Here is a 20459-nt window from a genome sequence, read left to right as displayed (position 1 = left end):
TTTGGTAATCTAAAAGAAAATTCTGCAAAATTGTGACAATTTGGCTGAATGTAGCCTGCCAGTCATGGTTTTTCCTAGGTTAGGTATCCCAAACAAGCAACAAACCCGAAAGATTCTACTATGCCACCTTTGGGCTAAGGAAAATAATTTGTTTTGAAGGTCTAATACACATAGAACATTTTGAATTCTTAAAATAAAAGAATATAACAGTGCTAAAATAATTATTTTAATTATTATATCAATAAAGAAGAAATTTGATGAAGCAAACATACGTAATACTTTCAAGCTATAACTTATACTCTGACATCTCATAGCCCAGCACCTCTTTCATAAAGTGTTAATTGAGGCCTTTGCAGAGAAGGAGCTATATTTGGAATTAACATTAAGAACAAAATAACTTTGAATAATGTTGAAGATCAGGTTATAGAAGGTCAAATTATTATCCTGTCAACAAGCATTCCACATACTGCAAGTTTTTTTCTTCTTATGATTGTTAGCATTTTTCTACTATGGAAATAATTGCAATTTTGTACTCACAGTATAATATTTCATAATCTCCTGAGTTGGACATTATGTATTTGTTTTCTGGGGACCAATCAAGGTGTGTAATATAGCTGGAATGTCCCTAAAACACATATAAACAAAAAAGAGATAAATAAGCTATCAAAATTTCAGTTAAAACAGTGATTTCTCCCTCTTTCACCTTTTATCTTCCCTTTAAAATGTTCAAATCGACATGGTCGTTTATAAAACTAATCCACCAAGTTCGTACTTTGATGGGAATGAACTAGAAGCCCATGAATGGATTACAATTACCATAAATCCCAGTCACCCGTGTTGAAATTTAAGCATATGGCAGACAGATGCAAATCCCTGCTTTAATCATTTCATTGTGTGAGCTTCCTCCTTCTCAAGTGCAGTGATTTCCCTATACATAACTGATTTAATAGCAAAAGCAAATCGATCTGTCAATCACATCTGAACCTGGGCAAACAAGATTTGTATAAAGATGGAGTGGAAGGCTACAATTTACCCTTCAACTGAAAGGATGGATATGCAATAACAAAAATGTTCTTTGTGAGCAGTTATGTACAGAGCTTGTTTCATGCCAAGGATAATAGGATGCCAAATTCAACTGGTTTACATGAATGAATTTGCTTTTACAATGTTCCCAGTTGCTCAGGAAAACATGCAGTGGGCTCAGAAAAAAGAAGAAAGCTCCATCTGTTTTTCTTCTCTCCCGCTGCCCTCCATCTGTTATCCCAAATCTTTAAAAATTGAGAAGCTAGCACTAACATTGTAGGTAAGGAAGATAATCAATTACCAGTCATTGCTGGGTTTTTGGCAGCTGTTAACATTTTTTCCAGAATTTGGAAAATAGAAAAAAGCCAATTTAAAGAGACTCTTTTGTGCAAAAATATCCCTTTGACTAAATCATGTGAGAGTTGAAGGTCACATTGTTGAAACAGCCTAAATAGTTTACATTAAATGTATATTTCTATAAGCAACCACCATCTCTTCAGTGGCAGTCATAGCATGAGAGTTATTTTATATTTCATTTCTGACATATCATATGCATATGTGACAAGTACTGGCACTTCACTCTAATAAAAACTGCACGTACTACATTAAAAACTCTGAACTATGAAGGATAGGAGAATGTCAAATTTATGAAGAGAATGAATAGCATACAGAGCTATCACAAAGTGAAATACTACTACGACCCAATTAAATGTTTACCAGTCACATCTTTTATTATCAGATACATTGTAATTTATTATTTTTATTCTGCCAACTATCAGAGTCATAACAGTTTACACTAAAAATATAAAATTAGAATTTAAAAAGGCAAACTAAACTTCAAAGATCTGGAAAAGCTTAACTTTGTTGCTGCTGCATGAGGTCTCAGGTGACCTCCGAGCAGTGGAAGATCATACAAAAGATGCTACTCTCTCTATTAATCCAGACCTAAAGTTCAGATCTAAAATCCAGATCTAAAATTAACTCTGTGTATTTTGTCTAGAAACAAATTTACTAATACAAAGAGTGAAAAATATTCCAGAGCTCTCACTCCCTGAAACTTTTTGGAAAAGGTATATTTTGGTGAAACTTGGGTTTAAAATAAAAGGCAGAGTAAACAGATATCCTTTTACTCTGGTTTTCCAAACTAATGTATGCACTCTGTTTTTTCATGTGGGGCAACTGTTTAAAATGGAAAAGTTTCTAACCTCTCAATATTTGCATTTCAAATATGTCAATCTAATAAATTATGAGAATTTGAAATGTCAAATTAGCATTCAAAGCTGAAAAGTACATGTGCATTCAATTGACACACAAAATTGCTTTTTAAATTCCACATATCCAGAATAATATACCAGGATTTGAACAATGGTACCGTATAAAGCTTTGTGGCAAAAAATGGAACCTGAAAACAGGTTTTGGGATAAAAAAATAAAACCAACTACAGAATAAGCATGGAAATCATGGCACACTATCATATTTTACCACAGTTAAAAGCAAATGTTGCCTACATTTAAACTGGAAAGAATGTTTTGTATATATACCTTCATGTCCTAAAAGTAAAAGACACTATATTCTTAAGACAGCTTTAAGAAGTGGCATTTGAGGATAACACTGTGGTCAAGCGATAAGAACACAATATTAGTTGGGAATATTTTAAATAGAAATGTGCTATTTATTTACCGCACTATCAACCATCAGAAATTAAGGTTCAGCATGATATTACTTACTGGGATTTAGACTGTACCTGGATGAGAAAACAGCTAAATCTGTATGCATTCCACCTTTATTTACAAAGTTAAAAAAGAGTATCATTTTACAATTCTTACAGTGCATTTTCCATATCTGCTGTACTTTCTTCCATTTTCTGTTACTATGTAGAGGTAAATGAAGTTGTCATGGGAACCCACTGCAAGAAAGGTGCCATCTGTAATGCAAGTTAAAAACAAACTATAATTGGACAGTGCAAAACTCTCTAGCATATCATGTATTAAATAGTTGTAGATAATAACAACATAAATAAAAGTTGTAACTGTTTTATTTTACCTATTGAAGGAAAATGATAAGCATTCAAAATATTTTAATTTTCATATAAGGCTGTTAACGACTCTTGATAATTATGTACCATCAGTGTTATTTTTAGCAACTACATAGGTTTTCTCCATGACAATTTATCCCAAACCTGGTCCCATCAACATTATAATTGAGTTCATCCACCCTACTGCTTATTGCCCTTTTCTCTTTCCTTCCACTTTCCCCTGAATTCAGAAAGCTAGATTTTTTTCATGATATATCCTTAGTATAATTATTTCAACCTGGCCACTTGTGCCTTGAGTATAATCTTCTAATTATATTCTTAAAAGTCTTCTACAACACCTAAGTTCAACACCTAGTACTCATTCTATCCTGCTTCTTCAAAGTTCAGAATTGGTTCTAGAGAATGCTCTATCAAAGGAAGGTCATAGAGAAAGACTGGGAACTTATATAAATTAAGGTCCACTTATAGAATTGTTTCTGCCTAATTTTTCAGTATCTCTAGTCTTTGGCCAAATTTTTTTTTGTGTTGTGTCATTCAATTCCATTGTCAGTCCTAGAAGTCTTTTGTTGGGGGTGTTACTTGGAACCCTGACATTCATATCAAATTGACCAAAAGAACAATGGGCAGGGAACAAGGGGGACCCAAGTAGGATATCAATGGTTTTCTTCTGGTAGAGACTTTCAAGATGCAATTTGCAAATTAGCCACAAATACCTTCATGACTTAAAAATAAAATAAGAATTATCCCAAAATTAAATTTATAATGTGCAAGAATTGTTTATAGAGCTACTGAATGGCTTTTAGTGGTAAAAATAAAATTTGCATTTCCCCAGTCAGAGATATGTTTCAATGATGGTTTCCCATCAACTTGTATAAGCCTGTTCATTCAATCGAAACGTCAACTCAGTAATACATTCAATGGGATTGGAATATTTCAAGTATCATCTTTTCCTATATAAATCTGCTTCTCCATTAAGATCATCTAGCATTTTGATTTCCTCTAAAACAGGGAAGACCAAAAATAGAGACTGGGACATTTCTGTGACTAAACTAAGTTTCTATTCACATTTCACTATATTCACATTTGACACACTTAACCATAAGCTTGAACAGAGTTTTCTGAAGTGCCTGCAAATGATAATTAGTTCAAAAACAACATGATACATAGCTTAATTAAAATAATTCTCAGTGGCTCTTTGGAAGTATCCTATTCAGACAAAAAGATTCCATTTCTCCCTACAAAGGCAGAACATCTTTAAAAAAGGCAGCAATGCTGCCTAGATGATAGCAATTTGTTTTAACAGGAAATGGTTATGTTTAGAAGTAGACTTGCTGAAATCAAGAAAGCAAAGTTAAATGTATTTTGTTTTGTACATGGCTGAATTTGTATATGGCTCTTTTGTACATGGCTGGATTGATTCTGGATAATTCTGGTTTCTAGCAAAATAAAATTGGGAATCTTTGGTTGTTCCAGGTTTCAGCCAAGTCCGGTTCTCGATGGTCTTTTCTCCTCTGCCTTGCAGTGCATTAGCTCACCTGTCAATTGTCTCAATGCTCTTCTTTCTTTTTCCTTTAAAGTCAATGTGCTTGAATTCAAGCATGGCATAACACTGTCAACCCTTCCCTACTTGCTTTCTTCTTCCCTATTGATATCATCTATTATCTTTTTTAGTATTTTCTCCCACCCTGCAGCATTTGTGTTCCAAGTCGGAGAATTAAGTGCCAACTTCAGTCAGAAAAAAGTCCAGTTTTTGAACTGCTGCCAGGGCCTATATCTGCCGGGATACTATTTTCTACATGAATTTGCATCACTACTTCCTCTATTTAGCTATTATGTAGTAAGGTAAGCTGGCATACAATACTGTTGATTCAGGTGCAGTAAAACCAAAATCAAACAAAAAAAACATGTTCTATATTGCTTTACTTACTTTATTAAGTAATCTTGTTTTCAATGTGGGAAAATAATTTCAAAGAGGTTAACATAAATTCATTCTTACTTATATTTTATTTATTTAGCATATAGTAAACCATACATGGAATTCTAATAGATGTTAACATTTCCCCAAGATTAAAAAACACAATAAAATACGAATGTTAAAAAGATCTATATTCAGATACAATATTGTTCTTACTTAAAATACTCCTTTTGGAATAGGTGACATGTATGAAGAAATGAACAAAAGGTTCAAATGTATTACACTTCTGCATACCTACTGTGTAGCGCATCACAGAGAGCTGCTCGTTGCCATCTGTATGGATTGAAACCAAATCTCTTGTTTCAGCATCCAAAACAAACCACCTATGAAGGAGAAATAGAAATGTTCTTGCCTGTCCTGTTGGATATATACGGAGGAATAGAAAAGGATGTTTGAAAGAGTGTGTGTTCTGAATTTGGGAGAAGGGAAGCGATTTGGGAGAAGGGAAGCGATTTTTTTATTTCCTTTTAATAAAGCTGCACTGACGGAGAAGGACAATATAGACAACAATAAAGAAGGACAAAAGGGAAAACTGCAGGGCTGAGATCGCCATTTTGGACAGTGAGAGTGTCAGGTTTCGATGTCATCTCAAATAAAATAACCTGCATTTACTCTAGTGCTGACAGAGAGTGAAAGACTTGAACTCCGTTTTTGGCTTTTGCTTTCTTCTGATCTTATAAAGAAAATTCTATCTCATCTGGATTTATAATGGTTGGTGTTGGAGAGTTGCCAGAGTAGGACTAGTGTCAACTACAGTGGAATATTGCATTGATTAATTCTTGGAAAAAAAAAATCCCTGTATTTTTATATTTATCTTATATATAATAACTATTTATATATTTATATATTTACATGCTAATCACTACTATTTAATAACTTTAATAACTTACCTATTTAACTATTTAATATCTATAATAATTATAAATTAGTATTATTTATAAGACAATCAATTTAAATCTTAATCAATTTATATATACAATTGTTTAGTACAGTTTATATGCTATATTTTGTCTGTTGCTTTCTTATACATGTTTTGATTAAGATTTCTATCAATATTAAGCTAGTTAAAAATTAATTAATTAATCTGTCTAGAGATATAATACTATAGTACAAATTAGTACAATAAAGTACCTATTGCACTTAAAACACTTTATACTATTTATAGTCTATTGAACAGGAGAAGGACTTTCATTCAGATTAAGAGTAAGATACAGCTCGTGTGAGAATCAGAGTGGTATATAATAATAACCTAGTTAAAATACAATTTGTAAGTTATAGATTGAGATTTCATATCTAAATAAAATAGGAATAGAATATATTTAGACTTATTTAAGAACATTAGGAATTAGTAGTTTACAAAACTGAGCTAGAAGCGAATGCTGATCTGGGAAAGAATAGACAGAATTCTAGAAAAACAATACAAAATTTTGAAGGAAATGACATCCACCACAGTAAAAACAGGAAAGAAGGTCAGTTCAACACCAATTGGATTAACGGCTTCCCCAGCAACACAAAAGACCTTAGAAGGGATGTTCTCGACTGAAAAGCAATCTTCCACCATGAGCATGCAGACTGTCCAGACTACATTAGCGACAATACAGAAGACTATGTTAAAAATGCAAGAGTGCTTGTCTAGAAACCATGAGGAAGCTAAGGAGAGATCTGGATGAAGTCAAAAAGTCTTATTTCAAACTATTCCGGTTAAATTAGAGAAAAACTTTTTTACAAATTTGAATAAAATAACATCAAAATTCGTATGGGAGGAAAAAAAAAACAAGAATAAATTTAAACATATTACAGGATGATAGATCTAGAGGGGGTTTTGGCCTACCAGCGTGGGAAAAATACTATAAGGCAGCAAGTTTAACATGGATTAAGGAGTGGGTCAATTTGGATAATTATAGACTATTAAAATTGGAAGGCCACGATCTATTAAAGGGGTGGCATGCCTTCTTGTGGAACACCGGGAACAAAACATATAAACATTTTAAAAACCACATAAGAAGAAATTCACTGATTGGCACTTGGTTCGAAATTAAAAATAAACATTATATGAAGGTTCCCGGCTGGATATCTGCATTGGAGGCGGCAACGCACCCCAACACACTAGCCCCCCATAAATTAATAAGATATAAAGAATTACTGGATCCCCAAGGAAGATTAAAAACACGGCAGGAACTCAGGGAACAAGGTATAGAAATAGATTGGTGGCCCTACCTACAAATACAAACTAGATACAATAAAGATAGTGAGGAAGGAGGAATCGAAATAAATCCCAACCGACTAGACAAACTATTAGGAGCTAAAGATGGAAATTTGATTTCAAAGATTTACAAATACTTATTAGAATTCGACCTAGCAGAAAATCTAGTCAAAGGACAAATGATAGCTTAGGCAAGGAATATTGGTAAAAACATACAACTGGAAGAATGGGAAAGGGTATGGGAAACCAAGTATAGAATAACAAAATCCGTAGCATATAAGGATGTGGTATTGATGGTATCTAGCCCCTGCGAGATTGGCAAGGATGTATGCAAATCTCAATCCAACGTGTTGGAAATGTAAGCAAGCACAGGGAACCTTCTTTCATGTCTGGTGGCTTTGCCCAAAAGTTAAGAAATATTGGATAAAAATAAAAATTTGGATATCAGAAATAATTGTGGAGGATATTGAGTTAGAACCAGAATTTTTTTTTGTTAGGAATGCTTAAACAAAACATTAGAAAAGAAAAAAGTATCTAATATTACATATAATTACAGCAGCTAGGTTAGTCCTAGCACTAGTCTGGAAAACAGATCAATTGCCAACGGAGCAGCAAATAATTCAAAAAATGTATACATGTGCAGAAACGGATAGACTAACGTTGAAATTGAAAGATAAGGAAGACTCACAGTATTTTAAGATATGGGACAGTTGGTATGAGTGGATAAACCAATGGAAAAGAAGGTAAAGTCAAAATTTAGTAAGAAATTAAAAGTAATAATTATACACCATCATTAAGGAAAAAAAGGAAATAAGTTACTGTATATATTTGTACTTATATACATTATATATACTTTGTTTGTTGTTTGTTAATACTGTTGATTGTATTTTAAGGTTGTGAATGTTTTATACAATTTTATTTTTTAAAAATCTAATAAAGTTTGTTTTTTAAAACAAAAAAAAGAAAGAAAGAAAGAAAGAAAGAAAGAAAGAAAGAAAGAAAGAAAGAAAGAAAGAAAGAAAGAAAGAAAGAAAGAAATGTTCTTGCAAGGTTACTGTGAATTTTATAAAATGACATAACTGGTTAAATGTTTCCCTAATAATGTATCAATATAAATATGTTTTTGTTCACAATCATTTCCAAGACAGTCTGAATATCTAAAAACAGGGCATATATTATGCATTATTAAATAACCTCTTCTTGGGGCCTGGGTCACACTTTTTATTTAAATATTTACTATTATTTTGCATCCAAAGACTGCAAAACTGGTGATGTATCCAGATAAGGTCAGGCACTTTGGGATGATTAAAGTGCACAACAGACCCATTAACCATCTATTAAAAAGCCACTCACTTCAATAACAATAGGTAAGGTTGCCCCTGAATTTCAATGACTGTACTGGCAATTGAAAAAATGGGCCTGGAACTTGGGGCCTGTGGATTGCCCATCCCTGGCATATACAGATCTGTGATTTTAAGCATATGCTTGTATATTTAATGTTTGTACATAAGATTTATTTAACCTAACCAAATGAGGGCATCAGCATCAAGCAACATGAGCCCCACTGAGGACAACTAAGTACTAAGTACTGGGAATTAATAAGAACAGCAACAAGGCACCAGTGTCTCTTCTTTATCTGTCTGCACTAGGGATTCAGTACTACAGAATAGCCTTGAGATCAGATTTTAGAATCACATTTAAAACATTACAACATAAAGAGTTATCAGGAGTAAGAAACGTTCCTCATAAATACCTCCTGAATCTCAGAACAATTTTAGTCACATCTGTTAAGAGTAGATTTATCAGCACAACATGGTGGGATACACCATGGTGGAAAGATTCATAACTTCAATGACCTTGAGAATGAGCCTAGCATGACTGTAAGATTTTTACATAATCACTTTTACTAGTGTGATGAAAGTTTTATATAGCTTTTCTCTGTAACTTCTATGAATTTCATGTTATAGTAGCTGCTGATATAATACAAAATCCTCAACTGATTTCATGGGTAGTTTAAGAACCACAATTAGCAGCAATCTAGACTCTCTGAAATAAACCAATTTATTCGCTGAACTTTTTGTACAGGGTCTGCAGCCAAAGATTCAGTAGCATTTAAAATCTATCATGCCTACCTAATAAACCTTCTAATTAGATTGTTCAAATGGCTACTCAAGCACCAAAATTTCTAAATAAGAAAAAGCCTGAACTAAAGGTTATGACTCTTAAATGTGTTGACTGCAAAGTTCCCACTAGCACTGGCAAGGAAAATAAAATAAATTCCATCTGGTAAGCAGTATATTGCTGCCCCTAATATAGCAGCTAGATATAGCAACAGGCACCAACATATGAGACAAACCATTAACCCGTATTTTCCTGTAAAACACCCTCTAGCTCACCTCCAGAACTTTTGTATTTTTCTGTGGAAATCCTGGGTACTGGTAGAAATACTGTGGATGTATTTCAACAGGACAAGCACAGATATAACAGCATCTCAGCTACTCTTACCTCTCTTTCTGGCTCTGAATCCTTTGCTGACTGCACAACAGGAGAAATATCCTTTGTATTATAGATATTGATGCTTCTTATTCTACTTATTCTACTGTCACAACTTTAACATTTTCAAAAAATCTTTTGTCTTTCCCCGCTGAAATTTCCAGTCTGTCTCTGAGCCATTTACTATCATTATAGAAATTATTTCTGTTCTCCCAAGTCTCTCTTCTTAGATCTCCTTGAAAGAGATGTGTTATGCAAATTAGGAGCCACTGTATATTGCACACTAGATGGAAGGTATTTATATATCACACACTTTTCAGCATGGTTGTACTGGCAATTCCTCCTGGGAGGAAAGCCAACCTGATATGACAATCAAGTTTCAAATAATTTTTGAAGTTAAATTAAGTATTCTAATGAGGGCTTTAGCCCTTCTTGTGAAGATTCAAACTGACTTACAAAACAACTGTTCAGGAAAATGCAATCTCCCTTACTCCCAGAAGCTGAGAAAGGAATCAAACTAGTAACTGAAGCACTCTTGGAGCAGGACATTATAATACTTACTAGAAACTCCTAGAACACTCTAATATTCCATACTATATTTTTTAAAAAGTATGTGGGGGGAGTATTATGTAGTAGCACTTTTTGCAAGAAATAGAATGATAAAGTTGTGATTCTTTCCTTTCTAGTGGTTCCAAACCCTAGCCGGCATCCCTCCACACATGCTTCTCATTTTTTCCAGTTGTTGACTTCTTTATTTTTAATTTTTGTTTATCTTTCTGGCCAGTATCCCTCCACACATGCTTCTCATTTTTCTAGCTGTTGACCTCTTTGTTTTTAATTTTTGCTCATTTTGACAATCAGTTTCTTTTTGATTTTACTTACATGGGTGCCAATATATATGTACAAATTAACCCAGGGGTACGCCAAATACATTTTTTCTCTCAAACTTTATATGATAATCTCATTCTGATCTTGCCTCTTAAAGCTGCCGTAGCCTATTCCCGTAGCAGAGATACACACTTTCCTGGGAATAGTTTTTATACTCAAAAAGTTACCCAAATTCTTATATATTCTTCTGAAAAATTATGTTGCCATTTTTCATCGGTCTGAAGTTGCAGACTTCTCTTTTCTGGCTTCAAAATGTGTTATTGTTTCTATTAATACTGTAGGAATTCCTAACTATTCTACGCCTTTTATCTTCTGCCAGGAAGTGGCTTTGCTCAATCTATTTCAACACAGAACTATGGTGAACAAAACAGACGGCTGCCTTACTAAAGCAAAGCACTAGCTCCTATTGCTGCCACTTCATGCCTATATACCTCAGTGGCTGCTGCTTATTCTGACGAACTTTCAGCATCCCTTGTGGATCATTAGCTTTTTATTGCTATACTACTTTGTCTGGTATTTATTATCTGTTTTTAGCTTTGTTATCCACTTTTCTTGTTGTGAAATGGGCAGTTGTATAATTTTGATAGATAGGTGATAAATAAAAAGAACTAATATTTTTGCCTAGGTTCAAACATGCCAGTATTTGCATGCAACACATTCATCATTTGCCTGTCCCTCCCCAAATGCCCATGTGATAGATGTATTGCAGAGTCTAAGAAAATTTAAGATTTATTTCTGGTCAACTGATACAAGGACTTTGTTGTTATTTATCCAATTTATATGTTATTTATCCAATTTATATACTGCTCATCTCACAGTGCAATTGTTATTACGTCAGATGTGCAATAAATTAAAACTAATAGGTAGGTATGCCAAGACATTTGATTACTCTTCTTAGGAATCCTTACAATGAGCAGGAAATATAAAAAGAATTGAATCAGGAGAAACTGAGTGCTTCAGAAGAGAAGTAAGTTAAAGAAGAGTACATATTGTCTCGATAGTTTATAGAGTGAATATACTTAATGACAATATAGGAAGAAAAAACAGCTGGATTTCATTAAGCGCAAGCTGAAACCCTATCAATTTGAGGGTGATAGCCAGATGATTAATTTCAGGATAGGCACTTTGTTAACTTAGAATAAGGAGATTTATGGAAATAAAAACTGAAAGAGAAAAAACTGGGTTAATGTTAAAAATTAAGACAACCAACCAGCATAAATTCACAGCTGTTGGCAAAGAAATTAAAATGAAAGATAATTTTGCCTTCTTAGGACAATGGGCAGCAAAAATAGATTAATTTTGGAAAGATGACAGTGCTATTCTTAGACATAATGAAAGATAAGGACATTTCTCTGACAAGTATCAGAATTGATGAAGTAATTGTCTTTTCAGTGATAATATATGGCTGTGAAAAGTGAGTATTGAGAAGAATAAAAGGAAATAAGATAGACATCTTCATATTATAAATCTGGAGATGGTTACTAAAATTACCATGGACTACAAGAAGAACCAATCAATCAGTCTTGGATGCATTGTTCCATAGGAGGAATTTTCAGCATACAGAAACCTCTGGACAATTGATAGCAGTGGATGATGGACTAGCAAAATGATAATATTTAGCAAGGCTAAGGAACGCAAAAGAAAAAGGTGGTTGGGTATGTACATGGGAATTTCATTGGAAGAACTACAGATTATTTGTGGGTAAGAGTGATAGTTGAGTTTTAGTCTATGGAATCACTAGGGGCAAAGCCCAACTCAGTGGCACTTCAGTAGCACATTCAGGAGCAAGTGAATGTATAACATATCAATTCCAACCTACAAACACTGCACTGCACTGATCCAGATTTTTTGATGAACAAGATTTGCATGGATGTACATGTAGTTGTTTCTACTGGGAACATTTTAAAGCATTTTCCTAGAATCTCAGAGTTCTCAGAATATGCCAGATGGGCTGCCACAAACTTCCCAAATAAAATTTTGCCCTTCAGACCAGATTTCTAAATTGCTTTAGTAACAATAAGAATTTGTTTGCTACCTTGTGAATCTAGGTTGGTACTAAAAAAGAAAAATCCACAGAGAAAACATTTTATTTACATTCTTATGGATGAATTCCTTGCACACAGAAAATAATGGTCGCCCTAACTCTGGTATATCAGCAGGCTACCTCAAATGTGATTTTAAGTCACTATGATGTGGGGGGGGGTCACTACTTTTTGTACTGTGGGAATTAAAAAGTACACCCAAACAACTTCAGATAATGCAATTCCACTTTTCTTAGGCCTATGACATTATCTGTTAATACTGACAGACACCACTGTCTATAAATAATCATGTGTAATACCAAAATCACAGCAAACCATTTTAAGTTTATCTTGTAGAAGCCACTTATTTTTTAAAAAAGAAAATAAACCCAGGTCTGAAGTCTTAAAAACCATGTACCTATCTTTCACCATTGACCATATGATTGAAGTTTCTAAAAATTGTTATTTAGTGCAGCATTCCCTAACCTTTCTGGGTTCGTGGCCCAGCAGGGGGAAGGGGGGATGGTTTTGTGTGAGCAGCAGGCCCATGCCTGTGCACAGGTTCATTAGTGTGAGCAGTGGATGCATGTGCTCGGCCCTTGCATGAGTGGGGTTGCGAGTGCCAGCGTCCACTACTCACACAGCCCAGCCCAATAGTGAATAGACCATGGCCCAATAGTGGGACGTGGCCCACAGGTTGGGGACCCGACTTAGTGGTAGGCTCTTTGCCTCATAACTTGATTATGATACATTATGATACAATCCACTTGTTCCAGCTAAACAGGCTTGAATATGGTCAATGCTTGAATGGATAATTACCCATGAATCTCATAACCTGCTTTGAATTCCACAACGGAAGACACTTGAACAAATATGCTAACTAAATTAAAAGCAGCAACAGTAAATCACTATCAAACAGAGAACAGTTTCCAGAGAATTATATTTGCTTTTGCCTGAAGAAAAGCATTACAACATTTTTACCTTCCTGAGTGTGTTCCTATCGCTACCACTGTACCACTTGGATGGAAGTCAGCACAATGTCCTGGTTCCTAAAAGACACATGTTGATTTTATGATGTAAGTTTAAACTGAATAATATTTATATAGGCAATTATTCACTGGCCTGTCCCACCTGGATTAAGAGAAGTAAATAGGAGCAAATTCCACAGTTCCAGTTTATGAAGCCATATGCTTTGAAATTACTCCACATACGTGGAGCATATGTGGCTCATTATACTATACTGATTTTAATCTCATGAATTTAAACTAAATTTATAACTATGCAATCTGAAGATCACATCAAAATTTACTAAAATTAATTTAGGGATCAATGCCAATGCTATTACAAATCATTTTAATGGCATGGCTTTTATCTAATAATTTAGCAAAACATTGCCATTCATCTCCATCTTAAATAACTGATTACTCTAAGAGACATCTTGCATCATTGTAAGATCATTGTCAGCAAGTTTTTCCAGCTAAATCAGCATTATTCACACACACACTCCTGTGGTTCTTTAGGCATAAATTGTGACCATCCCTCACTCCTAGATCTTTTTAATTTAAGATTCCGAAGAATGATCTTCCATGCAAAGCTTTTCCTGATTTATAGACCTTTTGGACAACCTTTTTCAGCCTGGGGCTGCATTTAATAATTTTTTTTGTTCCAAAAACTGTAGACACATGGTAATGATGCAGTGATGTTAAGGAAGAACAGGACATTGTCAGCTCCTTGCTTTCTATGTAAAATAAGATATATTAAATCAAAGCTTTTTTTTTTAAAAAAAAATGGAAATGATGCTGTTGTTGTAAAAAAACCTATTGTTTGATTTTTTCTTAACATGGAATCTTTACTTAAAAAACACCCCATAACTATGCCCAATATTGTCACAAAGGATGAGGCACATACATCTAGTAGCCTGGTCCATTCAAGAGTGTGGTCCACTGAATTCCACATACAAACTTGACGATCTTGAGCACAAGTTAAGAACAGGTCTTTGAACGGATGTGTTCCCAGGCCCCAGAGTTCATCTGTGTGGCCCTAAAAACACAAGGTTAATGAATGGACATATATCCATAATTATATAGCAAACAAAACAGAGCAAATATCTATAAATTCAAAGAGAAGAAAGTGACACACCTGTACTTCCACTTGAAAACCATCATTAAATGTTCCACGCAAAATAAAATTTCTTGATGTCCCAAGAATAAATTGATCAGCTTTGCCTTCTGCTACAGCTCTTATTGTCCCATACTGATCAGGAACCTATGGAAATCGTATTTCCTTGAAATCCATTTTATAGATTACAAAGCATAATAATACTCTAAAGTACTTAAGGTCACAATCATCTTTGTGCAAACAAATCTCAAATAGATTCAATGTTTCCATCATCATCCTTTTGTTACTTTTCTTATTTTAATCTCTTTCCTTCTCCTTTCAGAAACGTGATATATAATTACATGATTTGAGTAATAAATATGCATTAAAAATAATGTTTTGACATTGTTGTACTTTCCCTGTTACAATTCCTGTTTCCAATCCAGTCTTATTTCAAGGAAGATAGAAATTAGTTCCAAATTTCACTACTTCAAGCACAAAATAATGCTATCACTGCAGCTAGTAAAAGCTACCTCACTGGCTGACTACATATATCAAATTGGTGTCTACTTACTAATTTTATTGACCACCTTTTTAAAATAACTGTTTTGAAAATACTTCCTTTTCCTTATAATTGCAGTTAAAAACACCTACAGCTATCACTGTAATAAAATAACTGCCTTTTTGCTAAATTCAAAGTAAAATATCTTTAATGTACAAAATCTGAGAGTTATCAATGTCAGATGAGGGGATTTTCAAAAATAATGTCCTGCGCTATTTAGAATTTTAAGGTATGATTTTATTTTTCTTAACATGTCTATGTTCTGTTTTACTATTTGTAAACTATGTCATTATAATTATTGGGTTTTATTGTTTTTTTGATTGCTGTCTCACAACTTGTTTTCATTTTGTTTTTTGAGTTGGACAATAACTGCAACAAAGCAGAAGAGATCTTTCCATACAGACCAAAAAACTTCAAACAAATCCATTTTGTTTGTTTTGCTCCCTATATAGGTAAAATGTCAAGTTACTATACCTAATAAATAACCTAATTTCATTACCTAAAATTAATGCAAAAGAACACAACTGTATTGTGTCCCATACGTAAGATAATACTGAAAGCAATATTTTCTCATACTAATGAGATGGCAATTTATCTCAGATTCCTGCAGAAGAGGAATAATCTAATCTTCACCTATAAAGAGAACAAAGCAAGCAATATGGATTTACCTGAAGTGTTGCAATCTGTATAAAAAGATACTAGTATATTAGCTGTATTTAATATTTTTTTATCAGTGATTTAGTATTTTATGCAGATTTTTGTGAATTTGGTTTCATGCAGCTAAATAATTTTGTTTACATATAATATTTTTTTCATTTATTTTTAATTTAGCTGTTCGTGATTTTTTAAGTTTTTGAAATTTATTTTCAAGTCTTGAATTGTAAACTGATCTGGAATATTTGTGAAAATAAATACTATGTTAATTGTGCAAAGAAGATTAAGAGATAGAAGACAAATTTACATAGACACAAAATGAAAATAGTTGTCATAATTCTTACTATAACCTGAACTTTCAATAAGTATTCAATAAGAATACTATGAAGAGAGGAAAGGAATCTTCCAATATTTTTTTTTAGCTTCTCTGAAGGAGAACAGGATATAAAATTCCTTTAACAATTTTAAATTTGGTATCTGCATGTGTTTTAGCTCTGGCTGTTCACCGCCCTGAGTCCACTAGGAGAAGGGCGATATATAAATTGAAATAAATAAATAAATAAATAAATAAATAAATACTGTAATTACATCAATAATAAAAAGTATAGAAATTGATTGATTGAAAGGTACTTTTGAAATCTTAATTAGTGCCTGCTCTTCAGCTCCCTTCATCTCAGCTCAAAAGCACAGTTTCCCATTATTTGTTCATCATATTTTTCTTACCTCTATTTCCCTTTCAGCATTCAAGTCATGATCCCACAAAATGATTTTTCTATCCTTCCCACCTCCAGTTAGCAGCATTCCATTCCTCATTTGACAGAGTGTGAACACACTGCCATCATGAGCTTTGATTTGTTTGCTGATTTGATACACACCTGTAATCATGGAAGAAACAGTATAGTGCCAATACAGCGTATTTGCCAACCAGCTTAAAAGATTATTTAGAGAAATAAGAAATAATTAGTGCTATATGTATCAATAAGGAGATGTTTGAAGTAGGGTAGAATTTCAAGATGAATAAAGGCAGCACTTCTTCAGCCTGGTCAAGCTATACCTGAATAGTTTTAACTGCTACATGATAGTCTCCTTATATTAAAAATAAATTTGATAACTATTTTTTAATAGAAGGAGAAAGAATCAGGAAGGGTTCATGGATAGATGTACATGTGTAAATTAAAAAAAGAAAAAAATTGAGCTACTTATGCTTACTTTTGTTAGTAAAAAATCTAAATAAAATTTTTTTAAAATGTGAAATTTCTTCTGGACTGGGGGGTCCATAAACATTTTAATAAATAACAATAATAATAATTCTGCAGACATGCTCAAATTTACTTAAGGAAAACATAAAAAACATATTTGGATATTTCTGATTACTGAAAGATGGACCCAAGAGGGATTTACCTTTTTTAGTTAAAAGGCAGCCCCTGATCTTAACTTGTAAAAGATACCCCACCCAATAGCTGCAAGCGATAACTAGTGAAGAGTGTAACTCAACATCTTCATTGTTAATTCAACTTAACAAAAAAATAATAGTCAATTGCAAGAATAAAAAGAAATGGAAGAACAATACCTAATAATTAATAAACCACAGGAAAATATTTAGAAAATTTACCCTTGGTCATTTGAATTCTCTGAACTGGTTTTGCCTCTTCTACATGGGGATTATAAGATCTTTCCATGATCAAAAATATACTTCACAGTAAATTCAACTATATTCTTGGTCACCAAAGAAGGAACCAATAGGAAAGGGATAAATTGTTGTTCAGTCGCTAAGTTGTGCTAATTCTTTGCGACCCCATGAATCACATCACATCACCCCCCCCCCCCCGCATACTGCAAATTCATATTCATTGCATTGATCTACCCTGCCATCAGAGGGCTATTGATGATGATGCTGTGTGGTGTTTTGCTCTTTGAGTCATCAGAAGATTGCAGGAGCTGGTGTCACCTAATTACTAGTCTTGGGGGTGTGTGAAGTTCTCAGTTTGGCTTTAATATACTCAAGCTTGATGCCAATGCTGCAGCTCACCAATTCAGGAATGGTACTTAGCTTCTGCTACCTCTGGAGGACTTTGCTCCATAGATCAAGTAAAGTCTGAAAAGGGAAAGAAGATACTTCCTCTACAACATAGGAAGATGTTTTATGTCCTGCGCTCTAGATGGAAGAGATGGAGTTAACTTCTTTTGCTGTTAGCTCCCTTAGTGCCTTTTCACATATATTCACTTCCTTCAAGCCTATGTATTTGAAAAGAAAAGGAACTGCAGTTTTATAGCCACAAATTACCCATAGTAGCCAACTTAAAGTTCCAGATTTTGGACACACTTACTTTATATCTAACTTAACACCCATATTAACTTTGGATTTGAGTCACTAACCATATACTATTAACTAATTTTGATTTTTAAAAAATGGGTCTGAATTATCTCAACACAATTTTCCTTTTAAGTGTTCATATTTAACAAACTTTTAATTTTAATATCTGTATAAAACTATCAACAAGTGTGCTGGTTTAACTGGAATTAAGTGTGAGATACAAAAAGAATTAGTGCATAAAGGCTTTGCAGATAATGTTTTGTATAAATATTTATATTCAGAAACTTCTGAGTAACATTATTAAACTTTAAGATTAATACTTAAAAGGTCATGTACCAGTCATAGTAAATCAGTTATCATCCATTCTAGAACACAAATTAAAAAGCAAATGTATGCTTAACTTCAAAATTTGGTGTCAAAATCCAAGTAAAGTGCAAAATGGATACTTCATTTAGATTATCTTTACAAAGATATGAGACATACAAAGATTACAAAGTATGAGACATACTTTGAACCAAATCTTTATTAATCTTATGGTAAATTCATAAAAAGGCCAACTCAACAAAACCTGGATCTATTTAAATATTGATGTTTTAATTATAAAATATTTGTTGTATATAGTAAAGTATTATTTATTTTTCCATTATTATAATAATATTAAATGCATTATCCATGATATAATTATGCTTTTACATTAATATTTTCTTTAGAAACAAAGTTCACTGAAAATATACATTTGCAGTTAAAATGTCATGTACCGAAACTGTTTTTTCTGGCATGCCTATTTACAGCCCAGCATTTTAATTAACTGCCAAAGAAAATAATTATCTTTGGACTTAAGAACTACCTTAGAGCTCAGCAGTGCCAGACATACATTTTTCTAGTTGCTAGTAATAATTCTTTTCTAAAAATTTAAATTCAAATGAAATGTAACCTCTAAAGCGTATTTAACTTAAAAGTCAGAACATTAAAATTAAAACAAGGTTTGGTTCCAGTATTTGATGATTGGCCAGGTTAAGAATTGCTAAAATTCTACATTATGCTCTTTCTTTCAAAAGTGTATTCATTCATATGAAAATTAATATTGATAAAGGAGAATATTTGTAGCTCAGAGCTGAAATGAGGAGTCTTTGCAAACCAGTAGAATATAAACTGAGAGCACTCCTTACTAGCACTGATGATGTAGCCTAGTTTGGGTAATGAAACGCTTGCATAAAAACAACCAAGCTCAGAAGAAACAGCATTCTATGAAAATATTTTATCTGATGTTACGACTAATATGTTAAGTTAGAAACTCTGCATTGCTCATGCACATTTCTTATTCTAAGTCCTGATCAGCTATAATAGCAAGTTATATAATCTGTTTATATATATTTTTCATGAGTTTATAATTATGAATAGCCATATTGGAAAAGACTGATGATACAAGTAATCAAAGATCCAGTTTCTTATAGCAATCAAAATAAAATGCTGTCAGGAAGTCCACAAGAAGGTTTAAAAAACAATAGTTTACTGTTGTATTACTTCCCAGCAACAGATATTCAATGGCAAAGAACAGATCCAGAACTTCTGGATTTGAAAGCAGCATGTAAACACCAGTAGTGGGTTTCAATTTCAGCTGTTACCTGTTTGCTTGTGGGCGCTCGCGTGACATTTCTGTGCATGCACAGAGACGTCCAGGCAGGTGGGTGGAACCTCCCGCTGCTGCCACTACCAGTTTGCCTGACCCGGGACGAACTGGTAGCAACCCACTACTGGTAAACACCATTAGAAATAGATACTAATGTAATAACCTAGACTAGTAGATCTTAGCCACAGTTTGTGGCAGCAAGTTTTTAAAGCTAATTCTAGAGCAGGGGTGTCAAATTGAATTTCTTCGAGGGCCAGATCAGCATTGTAGTTCTCTGTGGGCTGGTGGGGAGTGGGAGTGGGGGGGAGACAGGAAGGACATCCCTTGCAGCACCCTGCTGGCAAAAATGGGGCACAGGGAGCCCCACACATGGACTCCTCTGTCACATTTTCAGCCACCCCGGCCTCCAGCATCACTCTGTCGGCCAAAAACAGGCTGCATGGAGGCCTGCTGAGGCCCCTGCGTGGCCTGTTTTCGGCCTCCATGGCCTCCTAGCAGCACTCTGCCAGCCAAAAATCGGTTGCACGGAAGCCTCTGGAGGCCCCTGCATGGCCCATTTTCAGC

The 20459-nt window shown here is 33.8% G+C and overlaps 1 protein-coding gene across 2 annotated transcripts in view; it reads right to left on the bottom strand.

Annotated features, from left to right (window-relative positions):
* EML4 (EMAP like 4) overlaps positions 1-20459 on the bottom strand; it is a 139233-nt gene that overhangs the window by 10236 nt on the left and 108538 nt on the right. For both annotated transcript variants that reach the window (XM_034427695.3, XM_060692518.2), the window contains 7 exons: positions 16675-16826; positions 14778-14903; positions 14547-14678; positions 13620-13687; positions 5268-5356; positions 2850-2947; positions 538-625 (listed from right to left, as the gene is read on the bottom strand). In XM_034427695.3, the coding sequence (XP_034283586.2) occupies positions 538-625; positions 2850-2947; positions 5268-5356; positions 13620-13687; positions 14547-14678; positions 14778-14903; positions 16675-16826 (753 nt within the window). The remainder of the gene's footprint in view (positions 1-537; positions 626-2849; positions 2948-5267; positions 5357-13619; positions 13688-14546; positions 14679-14777; positions 14904-16674; positions 16827-20459) is intronic.

This window comes from Pantherophis guttatus, chromosome 1 (assembly GCF_059756535.1).
Source record: "Pantherophis guttatus breed Tessera chromosome 1, ASM5975653v1, whole genome shotgun sequence".
Taxonomy (NCBI): Eukaryota; Metazoa; Chordata; class Lepidosauria; order Squamata; family Colubridae; genus Pantherophis; species Pantherophis guttatus.
This window is presented reverse-complemented; position numbering and strand designations above follow the sequence as displayed.